The sequence below is a fragment of the Mastomys coucha genome, unplaced genomic scaffold (assembly GCF_008632895.1).
Source record: "Mastomys coucha isolate ucsf_1 unplaced genomic scaffold, UCSF_Mcou_1 pScaffold20, whole genome shotgun sequence".
NCBI lineage: Eukaryota > Metazoa > Chordata > Mammalia > Rodentia > Muridae > Mastomys > Mastomys coucha.
Genome location: NW_022196903.1, coordinates 43,898,817 through 43,912,793, shown reverse-complemented (window position 1 = coordinate 43,912,793; position 13,977 = coordinate 43,898,817). Strand labels below are relative to the sequence as shown.

The following is a 13,977-nucleotide window of genomic DNA, read 5'->3' as shown; positions in this document are numbered from 1 at the left end:
GGTACCTATCCTACCCTAAAGCTTTGCCCTTGTGACTTAGTCATCTTGCAAAGGTCCCATCACCGTAACTTTCTATTGTGTTTGAACAGGATGACGGCTCAAGAAGTCTAACACATCTAAACCTTCAGGTTATTGCGGTTTTTGATAACTACAGGTTTAGAATGTTTTATGTCCTGTGCTGATATAAAAATACCAAGTATGGTGTCTCCTATGGAGTCAGGAACAGATTCTCAAATGCCATGGCTTAAAGCAACAGAAATCAATTCTCAGGCAGCTGTGGCAGCCAAAGGCTTGAAGCTGAGTGGATGTCAGTCGGGCTGGGTGAGTGTAGGAGAGTTCCTTTTACAGGTTCCCGTGGCTGCCTGTGTTCCTTGCTCATGGTCTCTTCCTCATCTTCAGAGTACAGTGTCTGTTTCTGCTATTAGAACCTCTTTTTTATTTCTTTATTTTTTTATTTTTGAATTATATATATATTAGTACACTGTCTCTGTCTTCAGACATACCAGAAGAGGGCATCAAATGCCATTACAGATGATCGTGAGCCACCATGTGGAATTGAACTCAGGACCTCTGGAAGAGCAGACAGTGCTCTTAACTGCTGAACCATCTCTCCAGCCCAAGCATTCTGATTTTTTACCAACATTTCTTGTCTTGGACAAGAACTCCTGTGGTCACATCAAGCCCTCTTGGATGAGCCCTTTGATTCCCTGAAAACTAGGTCCTTGATTACACCCACAGAGCCCTTTGTTGTAGGAGAGGCATTGTGGGTTTTGGGAAGTAATAGGTAGTTGTATGAGACCTGTCACTCTGGGAACACTGCTGGACCACAGTGTAGTTAGTACTTAAATATCAAATAAACCCCAAGAGTGGGAAGTAGTCAGGGGAAGGCATGAAGATGATGTTTTTTCAGGACCTAGAGGAATCTCTATGCAGGAAAAAATGTCACATTGAGTCACATAGCTTAGAGGGTTCACATTCCAGCAGATAATCAGGTCCACGGATGTGAGCAGGGAGCAGGGACTGTCAGCAGCTGATCCCCTTTTGAAGATTGGGAGACAATTGCAATCACTACCGCAGAGATGGTGCTGGGGCCTTTGATCTGGAGTTCTACTGGAGCCAGCTGAAAGCTGGAGCTCTCTTGTGTCTCCCACCAGAGTCTAGCGCCTGTTCTTCCCACCCCTACCCAAAGCCCCACCCCCTCTCAGCTGGGTGTGGTGCATGCCTTTAATACCAGCAACTGGAGGCAGAGGTAGACAGGTCTCTGAGCTGGGAGTCTAGCCTCTTCTGTATACCCAGTTCAGGCCAAGGTAACACAGCTGTGAAGTCTAACCTGTCTTCAGAGACCACCCTTCACCCTTCTGCTACAGCCTCGGAAATGCTGGGGTTGTAGGAATGCAGCACTACCCAGGGTTCTGCTTCTTTAAAAAATATTATTTATCTGTTTGTGTTCATGTATGCATGCATGCGTGCTCAGACTGTGCCACACTGGGAATGTGGAAGTCAGAGAACAACTTGTACGGTTGTTCTCTCCTTCCGTTGTGTGGGTCTGACTGTGAAATTCCTACAATCAGGCTTGTGGCAGATAACTTTGTCCATATGAGGCAGCTTTGCCTCAAGTCAGTGCCCAAGTCAGTGCCTCTGGGCTGCACAAAATGAACCAACCCAACCCAGATCTTTATTCACATATTCACTGTTTCCAGGCCTTGTATATTCTCCATATAAATCTGAACAGTAGTTTCACAATATGTAAACCAGAGGTGGTAGGGTTTCAGGGTCATGCATTAGCAAGCCCCAGGGTGGGCAGTGGGGCCTTCAGACTTTGAGGACAACCCTGTACTGACTGTGACATTTTGGGCAAAGTAAGACAATCTCAGCAAGGCCATTGTGAGACAATCTGTGACCTAGGCTCAGGTGTGTGCATTCTAAGTTAATCAGCTCCTACAAGGCTGCTTGCTTTTGGCCAGGGTCTGTATGTCCTGCTGTGAAGACAAACTTTTTCCTTAACTCCACCTCACTCTTCATTTCTGCCAGGGTTCCCTCTGCTCCTTTCCACCTCTCTCAATTCCCATTAACTATTTTGTTCCCACACTAGCTGCCATTTCTTCCATAAAGCCTTCATTTATCTTCTGGCTGCCCCTGGGTCAGGTGTCTCCAATATTTTCCCCCCACAGCACTGTGGGAGCTGTCACTGCTTTTATATTTGTATTGCCTTCTGACCTTTGTCTCTCCCTCGCAGACTTCAGGCTTTGGGGACAAGGGTTATAGTTCCCCCATGTTGTTTCCAAAGACCTGGAAGGATGCCAGATGCAGGTCAGTAGGAGCTCACAGAACACGTCTTGGTCAGAAACCTTTCAGCACTGTCATAGACTATTTTTATTTATGCTATTGTATGTGCACATATGTACACGTTTGTATGCTCATGTTTGTGTGTGTTTGTGAGTGTGGGTGTGTAAGTAGAGGCCAGAGGTATGTGGGTGCCCCACCTCAGGAGCTGTCTTCTGTAGGTTTTGATACAGAGTCTCTCAAAGGTTTGCTGTTTGCTAGTTAGGACAGTCTGTGGCCCGTGAGCCCTAGGGATCCTCCTGTCCCTGTCTCCCCAGTGCTGAGAGTGAAGGCATGCTACCATACACAGCTTACTTCATGAGTGTTAGGAATGGAAGTTAGGAATTGTCCTCACCCGCATGGACAATCAATCCCCTCAGCCTGGTGTGCACACATATGCACACACACACACACTTTTGTAATCCCTAGATTTTTGTATGTAGAGATGGTAGAGAAGGTAAGTATAAGAAAATAGAATGTAAATTTGTTGTCTCTAGTTTTATTGGTATATAAATAAAACTCTTTATAGATAATTCTTGTTTAGGTTTTGGTAGGACAGACTTGATTCACAGTGTAAGCTATTTGAACCTTTTACTGTCATGGGACAGGCTACCCTGTACATTTTTTTTTTTTAACGATTTATTTATTTATTATATGTAATTACAATGTAGCTGTCTTCAAACTCTCCAGAAGAGGGAGTCAGATCTCATTATGGATGGTTGTGAGCCACCATGTGGTTGCTGGGATTTGAACTCAGGACCTTCGGAAGAGCAGTTGGTGCTCTTAACCACTGAGCCATCTCTCCAGCCCTACCCTGTACATTTTTACCCTGTACAATTTGGTTATTTCTTTTAGTTTTTTATGCAGTTCAGTTTTGGTTAGTCTTTTACTTCTCTGTGTGTGAAGGCTAGAGAAGTCCTCAGTCCATTTTCTTCTTTTACTGTAAGTCCCAGGGATTGAACTTTGGTCATCAGGCTTGGGTAGTAAGTGCTTTTACCCACTGAGCCACCAAGCCGGCCCCTGTTAGACTTTGTAATAGTAGTATACGTTGATATTAAATTTGATCTTTGAAGGCAGCTTAATTTCTTTCTGTCTTTTATTTTATTCTTTTAAGGGAAACTTCTGACTCATGTGTTGAAGTGAGTCACAAAGAGTTGGAAACGTCCCTGACACTCCTTACAGCTGTGTTACTAAGAAGGCTGCACCCCACATGCAGTCTCCTTCAGGTGAATTTGTGTTAAGCCCTTCCAAGCCTATGCCCAGCATTGCTCTTCTGAGCAGATCTGTTGTCCAGTGACTCTGGACACTCTCTGGGCACTTCAGGATTTCAGTGAGGTTGACTCTCAGCTGAGCAAATAGTTTTGATTTGTAATAATCTTCACTATTTCTTTCCTATTAATGATGTGACTTCATTGTATTGGGTTCTTCCTGGCTTGGCAAATCTTTCCTAAGTCCCAGCATTGTTTCTCTCCTAGGAATTTTATGAGACTTGGTGTTTAAGTAGTGTTTGTTTAGAAAGAGAACCTTTGCTCTGGCCTCCCTTGTGCTACTGGCAAGAAAGCTTTGCAGCACGTGGCAGAGTCTGAGGCCCTTGCCAAGCAGGGTTAGTCCGGGAGTGTTTGCTACCCAGCTTAAGGGTCACCTCTACCTTATTGTATATTTTTAGAGTATTATCACTGACCTCTTATTAATTTTTAACTTTAAGTTTCCCTGACTTTGCTCCCAAGGCCATGCATCTTAAACAATTGAAGTGGCTCTAAGTTGCTTCATTATTTGAGGAGTAGTTATTTTGCATATGTGGTTTTGGTGTTTGTTTGTTTGTTTGTTTGGAGACAGGGTTTCTCTGTATAGCCCTGGCTGTCCTGGAACTCACTCTGTAGACCAGGCTGGCCTTGAACTCAGAAATCCACCTGCCTCTGTCTCCCAAGCGCTGGGATTAAAAGTGTGCGCCACCACTGCACAGTGTGGTTTTGTTTTTTTACAAGTTAAAAACATTTTGACCTAAAAGACTTTGGCATGTGAGTTAGACCCATGGCTCCACCCTTACACTCTCACAACTGTAACGTGTGTGTGTGTGTGTGTGTGTGTGTGTGTGTTCATGCTGCGTTTGTTTTCCAGTATGTGCAGGCCATGCCATGTAGTGGCGGCACTCCTGTTTGGGCCAGAGGACCTCTGAGGTTGGTCCCTGCCTTCTACACTGATTTTGATGACCTTGACAGTTTTAGTAGTAGTGGATATTGCGTAGATGGTCTTAGCTGGGCTTAACTGAGGTTTCTCTCCTGGTTAGTCTGAGCTTATACATTTGAGAGGAAACACCACTGTCAGTCTATTGAGTGGACACTGCTGTTGGCACAACTTGCCACTTCATAGCGATCCTGGACTCCTGGAAGGGGGAGTTGAAGCAGTGTCGGTAGTGTGTTTGGTGTAAAGCTACCTTCCTTCTTCCCACAGACCACTGGGAGAATGTCACTGCAGGTCTAGAGAGGTGGCTTTGCAGTTAAGATTGCCTGCTTTTCTTGCAGAATGTCCTCGTCACTGTTGAACCACGAGCCCAGGATCTTGAGAGAGCTACTCGTCCAGAAGAAGTGTCTGCTCTGTGGAGTCATTTGGACTTGAGGCCATTTAGTTCGTATTTTAGGGAATAATCCCAATCTTTCTTCCTCCCCCTGCAACCTCCTTTGTTGTTTATTTCTTTTTATTTTATGTGTGTGGGTGTCTTGCCTTCAGGTATATCTGTGATCCATGTGTGTGTGTGGCATGCCAGGAGGCCAGAGAGGGTGTCGGAGCCTTTAGAAATGAACACACAGTTGTGAGTCACTATGTGGGTGCTGAGAATGGAACCCAGGACAGAGCTCTCTGTTGTCTGACTGGGTAAGAGGCCTTTCCTCTTTGAGGCATATTATACATCTTGAGGACATGGTTAATGTCTACACTGGCAGATAGTTGGATAACTAAATGGGATAATGTGTGTTTGACTAATTACGTATGTAGAGGTGAGTGGAGAGTCTCTCCTGCTTTTAGAGCCTTCAAATGTGAATATCTGAGCAGCTTGCTCTAGACATAGCATGGAAGCAAGGACTCTCACCCAGACATGGACCAGTGAATGGCCTGTTGGCTTGTGCTCAGACAAGCCCCTGCGCTAAGTTCAAGGTACATACTGTGCAGATTGAGGGGGTTAGGGTTGTGTCCACAAGGCAGGAGGCTTTAAGCAACACATTCATTCTCTTGGAATTCTGGAGATAGCAATCCCAGATGATAGCACATGTGAGCCAGCTGCCAGCAGTCTTCGTATTTCTTAGCTATTGCGGCACCCACTAAAGGCCGTCTTTGCAGTTGTGCTCTGCCTTTGTCCAAATGTCCCTCTTTTCACAGGGTACCAGTCACGCCTGCAGGTGCTAATGATATCAGTCCTGATGACATCAGTCTTGAACACAGTAGAGTGGTTAGCTGAAATGAGGTAATGGGCTGCATTCCAGAGTCAAGGAGCCCTACAGTGTGTTTTAGGTGAAGGGTACTTAGTGGGAACTCCGTGGGGAGTGGATGAGAGACGAGGCTGTGATACTCGGTAGCAGCCTTGAACCTCATTAAAGTTTGTGGATTTCTCTTCCCCTCCAACAAGCCAGAAAGACTGTAAAGGTTTTAAAGCAGCACCAGATGAATGCCTAAGATTGCTAGCAACACTAGCTAGCAGCCATGCCTCCCTGTGCCCTGATTTCAGACTTAGAATTTCAGAGATTTCTAGTTTGTGGTAGAATGTGTTTCTTATTTTCTGGGGAACAGAACTCTGAAATTAAAATGTAGTTCCAGAATCCTCATAAGTATTTTGACCTAAATTTATATGGAACTGTCTTACCAAGGGGCTTTTTTTCTTTAGTTTTTATTAGTTTTGTCTTGCTTTGTTTTGTTTTGTTTTGTTTGTGCAGCATGAGTGAAAGCATGTGTGTGTGTGTGTGTGTGTGTGTGTGTGTGTGTGTGTTTGTATGTGTTTGTGTGTGCACATATACATGTTCATTAACTATACTAGGTGAATTTCAAGTTGTAAGCATTATGGTAAAGCCAGGCATAGTGACACTGGGCTAATCTCAGCACTTGGGAGGCAGGAGAATCATCAGTCCTGGCTAGTCTGAGCCATAAGTGTGAGATTCTAAAAACAAAAACAAAAACCTAGCAGAAAAAGGAAACAAGAGGCTGGAGAGGTTGACTCTGCAGTTAGGGACGCTGGCTGCTCTTCCAGAGGACCCAGGTTTAATTCCTAGCACTCATGCCCACAAGTTAAAAAGGAGCTTGACTTCTTAGGGAATGTGGGCGTGCTTATCATGGAAGACAGATGCTGTGAAGGGGAGAGATTCCACGGACCTGGTGCCAAACCAGGCCTTGTTTCAGTAGTGTGCTTAGTACTCCAATGGATGCAGTGGCAAGCAGCTTTCTCTTTTCTACCAATTTCAAAGTCATTTCTGTATGTTGCTCTGCCTGGTTCATTGTGGTGCTTTTGCCTATGTGCTCAGGAATCTGAACTGGGTACTTCCAGGTTTCTGCTCCTTATTTAAGGGATTGAACTAAAAGCTCACATTCAAAAGTGAAGCAATAGTACAAATAAAAAGGGAACACACTTTCAGGAGTGACCGTGGGCCACGCAGTGTTTTGACAGACAAGCATTTTGCTTGCTGCATTCATTACCTCACTTTCTGTACCAGGAATCTTAAGAAATACATTTGGACAAACACTTTACACAAAAAAGGGGCACATTGTGTGTTTCAATGGTATGTATGGAAGACAAATCCACTTTGCAGAGTCATGTGCAGCTGTGTAGGTAGATCCTTGAGAGAGGAGTATGGGCAGTCGGAGCCCAGTGGAGTCCTAGATTGCTAATCTATTCCTGTGTTTGCCTGCTTCACGTCTTCAGGAAGAACCTTAAAAATAAGAAAGACGACACACCTATTTTCTTTATTTGTTTAAAGATTTATTTATATGGTTGTGAGCCACTTGTAGTTGCTGGGAATTGAACTCTGGACCTCTGTAAGAGCAGTCAGCACTCATAACCACTAAGCCATCTATCTCTCCAGGACCCACACCTCTTTTTTTGAAATTCCTTGTTTCTTAAACAATTTCTGAAAGTCAGTATAACCTATATAATTTATGTTTTCATTTATTTTTTCTAGAATAATACTGTTAAGAGACTCAGTTTCTTAGCATGGCAAAGCATGTTGTATGTTATGCTTGTTAGGTTTTTAAAATTGAGCTGTAATCCATAGAGTATAAATCTTACCTTGTAGAGTATACAATACAAAGACTTTGAAGGAGTATCCACAGGGTTAAAAACATTTCGGAATGTTTTCAGTGTCCCCTAAATTCACTGTGGTTCTTATCATTGTCTCCTTGCTTCCTAGATCATAACACTGATAGACTTTTTTTGTCTTTATAGATTGCCTGTTCTGATATTTAATGTAAATGGAGTTATTCCGTGTGTGTGGCCTTGAATGCCTGCGCAATTTGTTTGGTTTGATGTTTTAAACATGGTCCCACTCTGTAACCAGGGTAGCTTAGTGTTTGCAGTCTTTGGAGTCCTGGCCTTATGGTTGCACACCAGCATGCTCGTGTTGGCATCTTTCTGTCCTGGCGTTCTTTTCAGGGTGCCGTGTTTTCACACGCACTTCACCATTTCTCACGGCTGGGAAGACAGTTGCCGTATGAATGTACCCATGCGGTCTTCCCACTGGCCATATAGCTGCACGGCTAGTGTGTGTGCTTGTTCGTGGTGAGTAGGGATTTTCAGAGCTTTGAAGGGTGTGTTCCTAAAGATGGGATTGGTGAGGCATGTGGTAGCTTTTCAAGGAACTATCAGACTAATTTCTAGAATGATTGTATCATTTTTATATTCCTACCAGCAGTGTTTGGATGATACAAGACAATTTGGGGTATCCAAGTTCTTTTGTTTGTTTGTTTTTTCAAGACAGGGTTTCTCTGTGTAGCCTTGGCTGTCCTGGAACTCACTCTGTAGACCAGGCTGACCTTGAACTCAGAAATCCACCTGCCTCTGCCTCCCAAGTGCTGGGATTAAAGGCGTGTACCACCACGGCCCAGCGGTATCCAAGTTTTTTAAACACCCTATATACACATCCCTCATCACATACATTGTCCGCAAACATCCCTTCCTGTGGCCATCTTCATTTTCTTGAAGCATCCTCTGAAGCTTTGGGGGTCAGTACTTGGGACTAGACTAAGGGCCTCACAGTTGCTCATTTCAGTTTGTGATAGCATCTCTCAAGTTCTGAGCTGGCCACATCTGTGCCAGCAGGCCCAGCTGAAGCACAACAGTTCTAAACACTTTAAAAATGCACTTGGCCTCTTTAAGTGTGTATGATGATTGTTAATTACCGTATTTTCTGTGTGGTTTGTAATTATCTAAAGCATTCCAAATCGCTGCCTATGCAAGTGATTTTTACTCTCATTCCAGCAGTTGACCTGTCAGTGGACATGTCTGTGCACAGGTTTTCACTTACATTCTGGATGAGTCCTTTATGTTGACTAAACAGAAACGAAGTTAGTGCATCGACAATAAGGAACAGCTTTTTGACATTTTGTCCAGGCTGGCTTCCAACCCTCTATTCTCCTGCCTCAGCCTTTTGAAGGCTGGAATCCCAGAAGTGCATTACCACATATCTACATAACTGGCCTTGCTTTGTTTTTAATTGTTAAATTGCTGTACGTGCATGCATCCTGTGAATGTTTCAAACAGCCTCATTCTGAAGCTCAGGCTAACCATTGAACTCACAGCAATCCTCCTGCTTCTGTCTCCTAGAACAGCTGTCATGAGCCACTACACACAGCTTGAAGTATTTGTGTAGTTTCTTTCGGGGCCCTCTGTGCTTTGGCTCCAACATGTATTAGCTGAGATCATTCGGGCCTGTTAGCTTTCCTCGCCCATTTATAACTGGAGCTGCTGTGATTTTCCTGACTACTGGTGTGTTTTAAATTGTACCCAGTTGTGTATCTTGGTGGTCTTTTAACTAAACTTGTTAAATGCAACACTGAGACCTCTCTTTCTGTGTTTGCTGTTGTTTGGTTACACAGCCTTAAAGCAATCTGGAGAAGGCAGTTTTGTGCTTGCCTCTGAAGTGTGGACCAGAGTTTGCTCTGTCCTGTGTAAAATGCCCACATGGTGGCGTATGTGTGTATCAGCAGCACTGCAAAGACAGAGACAAGAAGGTCAATGGGAGTTGCTCGCCTGCCAGTCCAGGCCACTGAGAGAATCTGCCTCACAGAGTCTGCATGAGTCTGGACCTGATGGGGTCCCAGTGCTGAGAGTGGAAGTAGACACCAGCCCCGATCCCTAACCTAGAAGTTATCTACAACTGATAACTGCTTGCAAATGAAAAATTAGTTTTCTCCAACAGTGTTTCACTGGGTATACAGAGCAGTGTAAGGATGATAACTGAACTTCTTTCTTTCCCTTGGCCAATCCAGGAGTGAACTCAGGGCCTCATAGATGCTGAGCAGGTTCCTGGCCACTGAAACACTGCCCCACGATTAGGCTTCGTCTCTGCTTCCTACCACCCCCTTTTCCTGGGGCAATGGTTTTGCTTTGCTGGTTGTTAAGGACTAAGTTAGCAGGTTGTGAATTGTTTGATTTTCTTTTTTAGGGTTTTGGTTTTGAGTTAAGGTCTTACTATGTAGTCCAGTTAGTTCCTGAATCATAATCCTCCTGTCAAAGCTTGTCAAATGCAAGAATTAGAGGTTTGTGCCACCATACTGGCTAATTGTAGAATCCTCCCGTTTCTCATCTTTGGGTTTAGGGGCTGAGGCCTAGAAGGGGCCAGGCTGTCACCACTGCCCTTTCTCTCAGATACTCCTGTTGAGGTGGATGGTGACTGGGGGCGGGGGTGGGGTGAAAGAAAAGATAACGGTAACAGTTGGTCCTGGAGATGTCCTCAGGCACTTGAAAAGAGTAATTCATCAATGTGGTTTATTCAGATGGTCAGGGAAAAAAGGTGAGAAAAGCCATGCTTCAGCTAGTTACTTTAAATCCCACCCCAGCTCATACATCTATAATGGAGACATCAGTCACATTTGGAGGAGCAAATAAGAGAACTGTATATACAAGTGTGAAAATGCACTGCTCCTCTGAGTGTGTGCATAGATATGTAAACATAAACACAAATGTCTCTTAAAGAAGTTGTGTAAAATTCATACCTTATAAAATTAATCAGTATGTATGGTCAGGTGTTAGTGTACTCTGTGACCAACACTAATGACTCCTGACTACCTGGAAACCACTTTTTCTATGGGCTCAGTTATTTGAGTAAGCAGAACCCTGACAGCTGGGGTTGACTAGCACTGTTAAGCCTCCCTGCCATAGTTTATCTAGCTGCAGAATGAGATGCTGATGCCTTGTGGAATGTGTGGAGTGAGTGATGGACAGGGCTGCTTCCAGATTGCACAGTTCAGAACCAAGGACAGCTGGAACAATGCAGAGGGTAGTATATGCAAAACAGGATGAGCAGGTCATGTGAGCAGGTCACAGGGACTTCCCAGTAATTGCAAGGGACTGAAACAAGGGTGTGACTTGCTCACTTAGCTTTTTAAAGCCAGCATGGCTCAGTGGAAACTTGGGAGTGTAGGATGCCCTCAGAGTGTAGGACCTCAGAGATGATGATGGGCGGGGCTTCAGGGAAGGTGACTCTCCTGCTTCTGACCATGTGACTGAGTGCTAACTCGCCACCTCCTCACCTGCTTAGGGGATCTAACTGGTGAAGCGAAGTGTATGGCTTCCAGAAGGCATGCCTTTGCTCTAAGGACTCCACACTGGACCATCTGTGAGCCCAGGAGGGCTTTCCTGGTGATCTGGGTGTGTGCTGCCACTGTTCCTAAGGGCAAGTCTTCTCAACCTAAAAGCCATCCTCAGACTTGCTGTAAGAGAAGTCTTATCCAAAGCTGGTGACATTTTAGAGAAATATTAGGTGAAACCTTTGTTTTGTTTACTTGGGTTAGTATTTACTAGAAATGGCTGCCGACACCTGCAATGTATGAGTGCTTTTTGTTGTATATGTAGTCTTTTCAGAGATGCAAGAGCAGAGGTCCTGGGCCTGTTCTTAGGAAGCGTTGGGTGCATCTGATGGACGTTCCTCCGCTCACCCCAGCTCTGCAGAGCAGCTTCTATGGACATGGTTCGCACCTCTTACAGGAGGTGAGCCTTCCCTAGAACTAATGTTAGTATTGGAAGGCTACCAGGTGGCTGAGTGTGGGTGCCCTGCCTTTGACTTGTACTTGAGTTTCACTGTGGCCTGGCTGCAGTGCTGCTTGTGCTGCTTTTTCATGAGTCTGTGACAAGTGCACCTGTTAGCTTCAGTTACTTCAGAACTGAAGATTAGCTTTCTTTGCACTCAGGACAAAAGCCCTTTTAATTATTATTATTTTTTCATATATTACATACAGACCGAAATTTCTTCTCCCTCCCCCTCCCCAACTCTCTCCCCCTTCCCCCTCAGAAAATAGCAGGCCCCCCAGGGACATCAGCCAAACAGGTCATAACAAGCTACGATGAGACCAGGTACATACCATCACATCAAGGCTGGACAAGGCAACCCAAGATGGGGAAAAGGGTCCCAGAAGTAGACAAGTCATGGACAGCCCCTGCTCCCACTCTTAGGATTTCCACAAGAACATCAAGCTACTCATATATGTGTATATATGAGTATATATGAATATATATATATATACACACACACATATATATACATATGTATACACACATATACATAAATATACGAGTACATACCATGTTGTCTTTCTGGGTCTGGGTTACCTCACTCAGGATGATTACAAAAGCCTTTTTTAAAGACAGGATTTTATTACATGGTGTAGTTTGGCCTCAAACTCTTGACTGTTCTCTTGCCTCAGCCTCCTGTGTTCTGGGGTTATAGCTGTGTGTCACTACAGTAGACACAGACACTATTTTGTGTCTTTCTTTTAATCACTTTCAGTTTTTATTAGGTAGGCATGGAGTAAGCAGATGTAAGCCATGAGCTTGCCTCTCAGCCCTAGAGGTTAGTACATCTTTGTTTGAAGAAGAGATGACAGGCAACTGCTGGTATGGATTGGCAAGAGACTGTCATGCCAGTATTTTCCCCTTGGTCCCATTGCCATGTGAAAAGTAAAGAGAGCTGTAGCATGGCTACATGTATGTGTTAGATATTACCTGGCAGCTTTAATAGCTAGTGTGATGGCGAAGAGGAGGTGGTAGCTACACACACCTGCTAACATCACCACGTGTAATTACTACTAATATGGTGGGTAAGGAAAGATAAGGAAAAACATGATAAAATGATACTTTTTCATTTCCAGGGTCAGATGTTGGAGATAAGAGACAGAGAGACATAGAGAAAATCAGAGACAGACACTTTACCATTCAATCTTGAAAATATGGCTGTAGCATAAGTGTTGGGGTCTCTCTCTGTCTCTCTCTCTCTGTCTCTCTCTGTCTCTCTCTGTCTGTCTCTCTCTCTGTCTCTGTCTGTCTGTCTGTCTGTCTCTCTCTCTCTCTCTCTCACACTCACACACACACACACACACACACACACACCATGCTGAAGTATGGACAGTGCACACTAGTGACTTGAAACCCCTTTGGGTTATGTAACTTCTGGCAGGAGGAGAGTTGCATACTGGCCTCGTGGTTCAGACATACCAGTGTGAGGAACTATATGAAAGCATCGGCAATACAGGAGAAGGTTTTGGCTGAGCGTGGTGTACTTCCTGTGCCTGGTGGATCAGCTGCAGCACAGTTTTGTGGAGGTAGAGCCAAGGCTGAGGACGCAAAGGAACACAGACTACAATGGAACCAGAGTTGCATGCATATTTTCAGCTATCTATTGAGATAATCATGGATAGATAAGACACGAGGAAACTGCTTTTGTGATGATTGTGATGATTTCATGTGTATAGGCATGTTGTATGACAAAACTTTTCTTGGGGAGACACAATACACACATCTGCTTACCTCAGATAAGGGAATCTACACAGACCAAATACAGATATCACTGAAGCCTGACTTAGTGAACCAGTGAGTTTTATGGGGGTTACATACAGGAATATGAATGAGGAGTTAGTTACAGGAGCAGAAATGACTCAAAGACAGCTGCATCACCAAAAGCCCTCCCCAGCATGGGTGGCAGCTCACAAAGCTGGGGACCAGGAGCACTCTGCACAGATTGCAGACAGTGCAGTGGGTGGGAGGGTGTCGGTGAGTGTCCTAGCCAAGTGCCTCTTTGAGGTAGCCTAGCTGGTTTCTGCTCTCCCTGGTAGCTGGTCTGGTCTCATAGTCTTGTTTGCAGCTCAGATCTACTGAATCTGAGGCTTTTATTTTTTACTGTGGCAAGGAGTGAATCTGGTCAGTTTCAGGGACTTCCTGAAGCTATTGAATTCTTTACCTTCCTATGCTTGTAAGGAGCTTCCTTCATGACGGAAGATCCTTTTTATCTCAAGGATACTGGTACACATCAATGTACAATATCTATCTATCTATCTATCTATCATCTATCTACCTATGAAATTTTGTGTCATTTGTTGATCTTCAGTAATACTCAACAGCTTTGTTGAGATGGAGTTCAGGTACTCTGCAGTTCCCCTTTTGGCATGCACAGTGCATTGGTCTTTAGT

General features: G+C 44.4%; 1 protein-coding gene across 7 annotated transcripts in view; it reads left to right on the top strand.

Moving 5' to 3' along the window:
- Igf2bp3 (insulin like growth factor 2 mRNA binding protein 3) overlaps positions 1 to 13,977 on the top strand; it is a 135,481-nt gene that overhangs the window by 61,129 nt on the left and 60,375 nt on the right. Inside the window, exon 1 of one of the 7 annotated variants that reach the window (XM_031381819.1) lies at positions 2,290 to 2,310. The exons of 5 other annotated variants lie outside the window; for them this stretch is intronic. In XM_031381819.1, the coding sequence (XP_031237679.1) occupies positions 2,305 to 2,310 (6 nt within the window). In that variant the 5' untranslated portion in view covers positions 2,290 to 2,304. Of the gene's footprint in view, positions 1 to 2,289; positions 2,311 to 10,998; positions 11,507 to 13,977 lie in introns of those variants that run through there. One more of the 7 variants, XM_031381818.1, reaches the window with a different exon arrangement.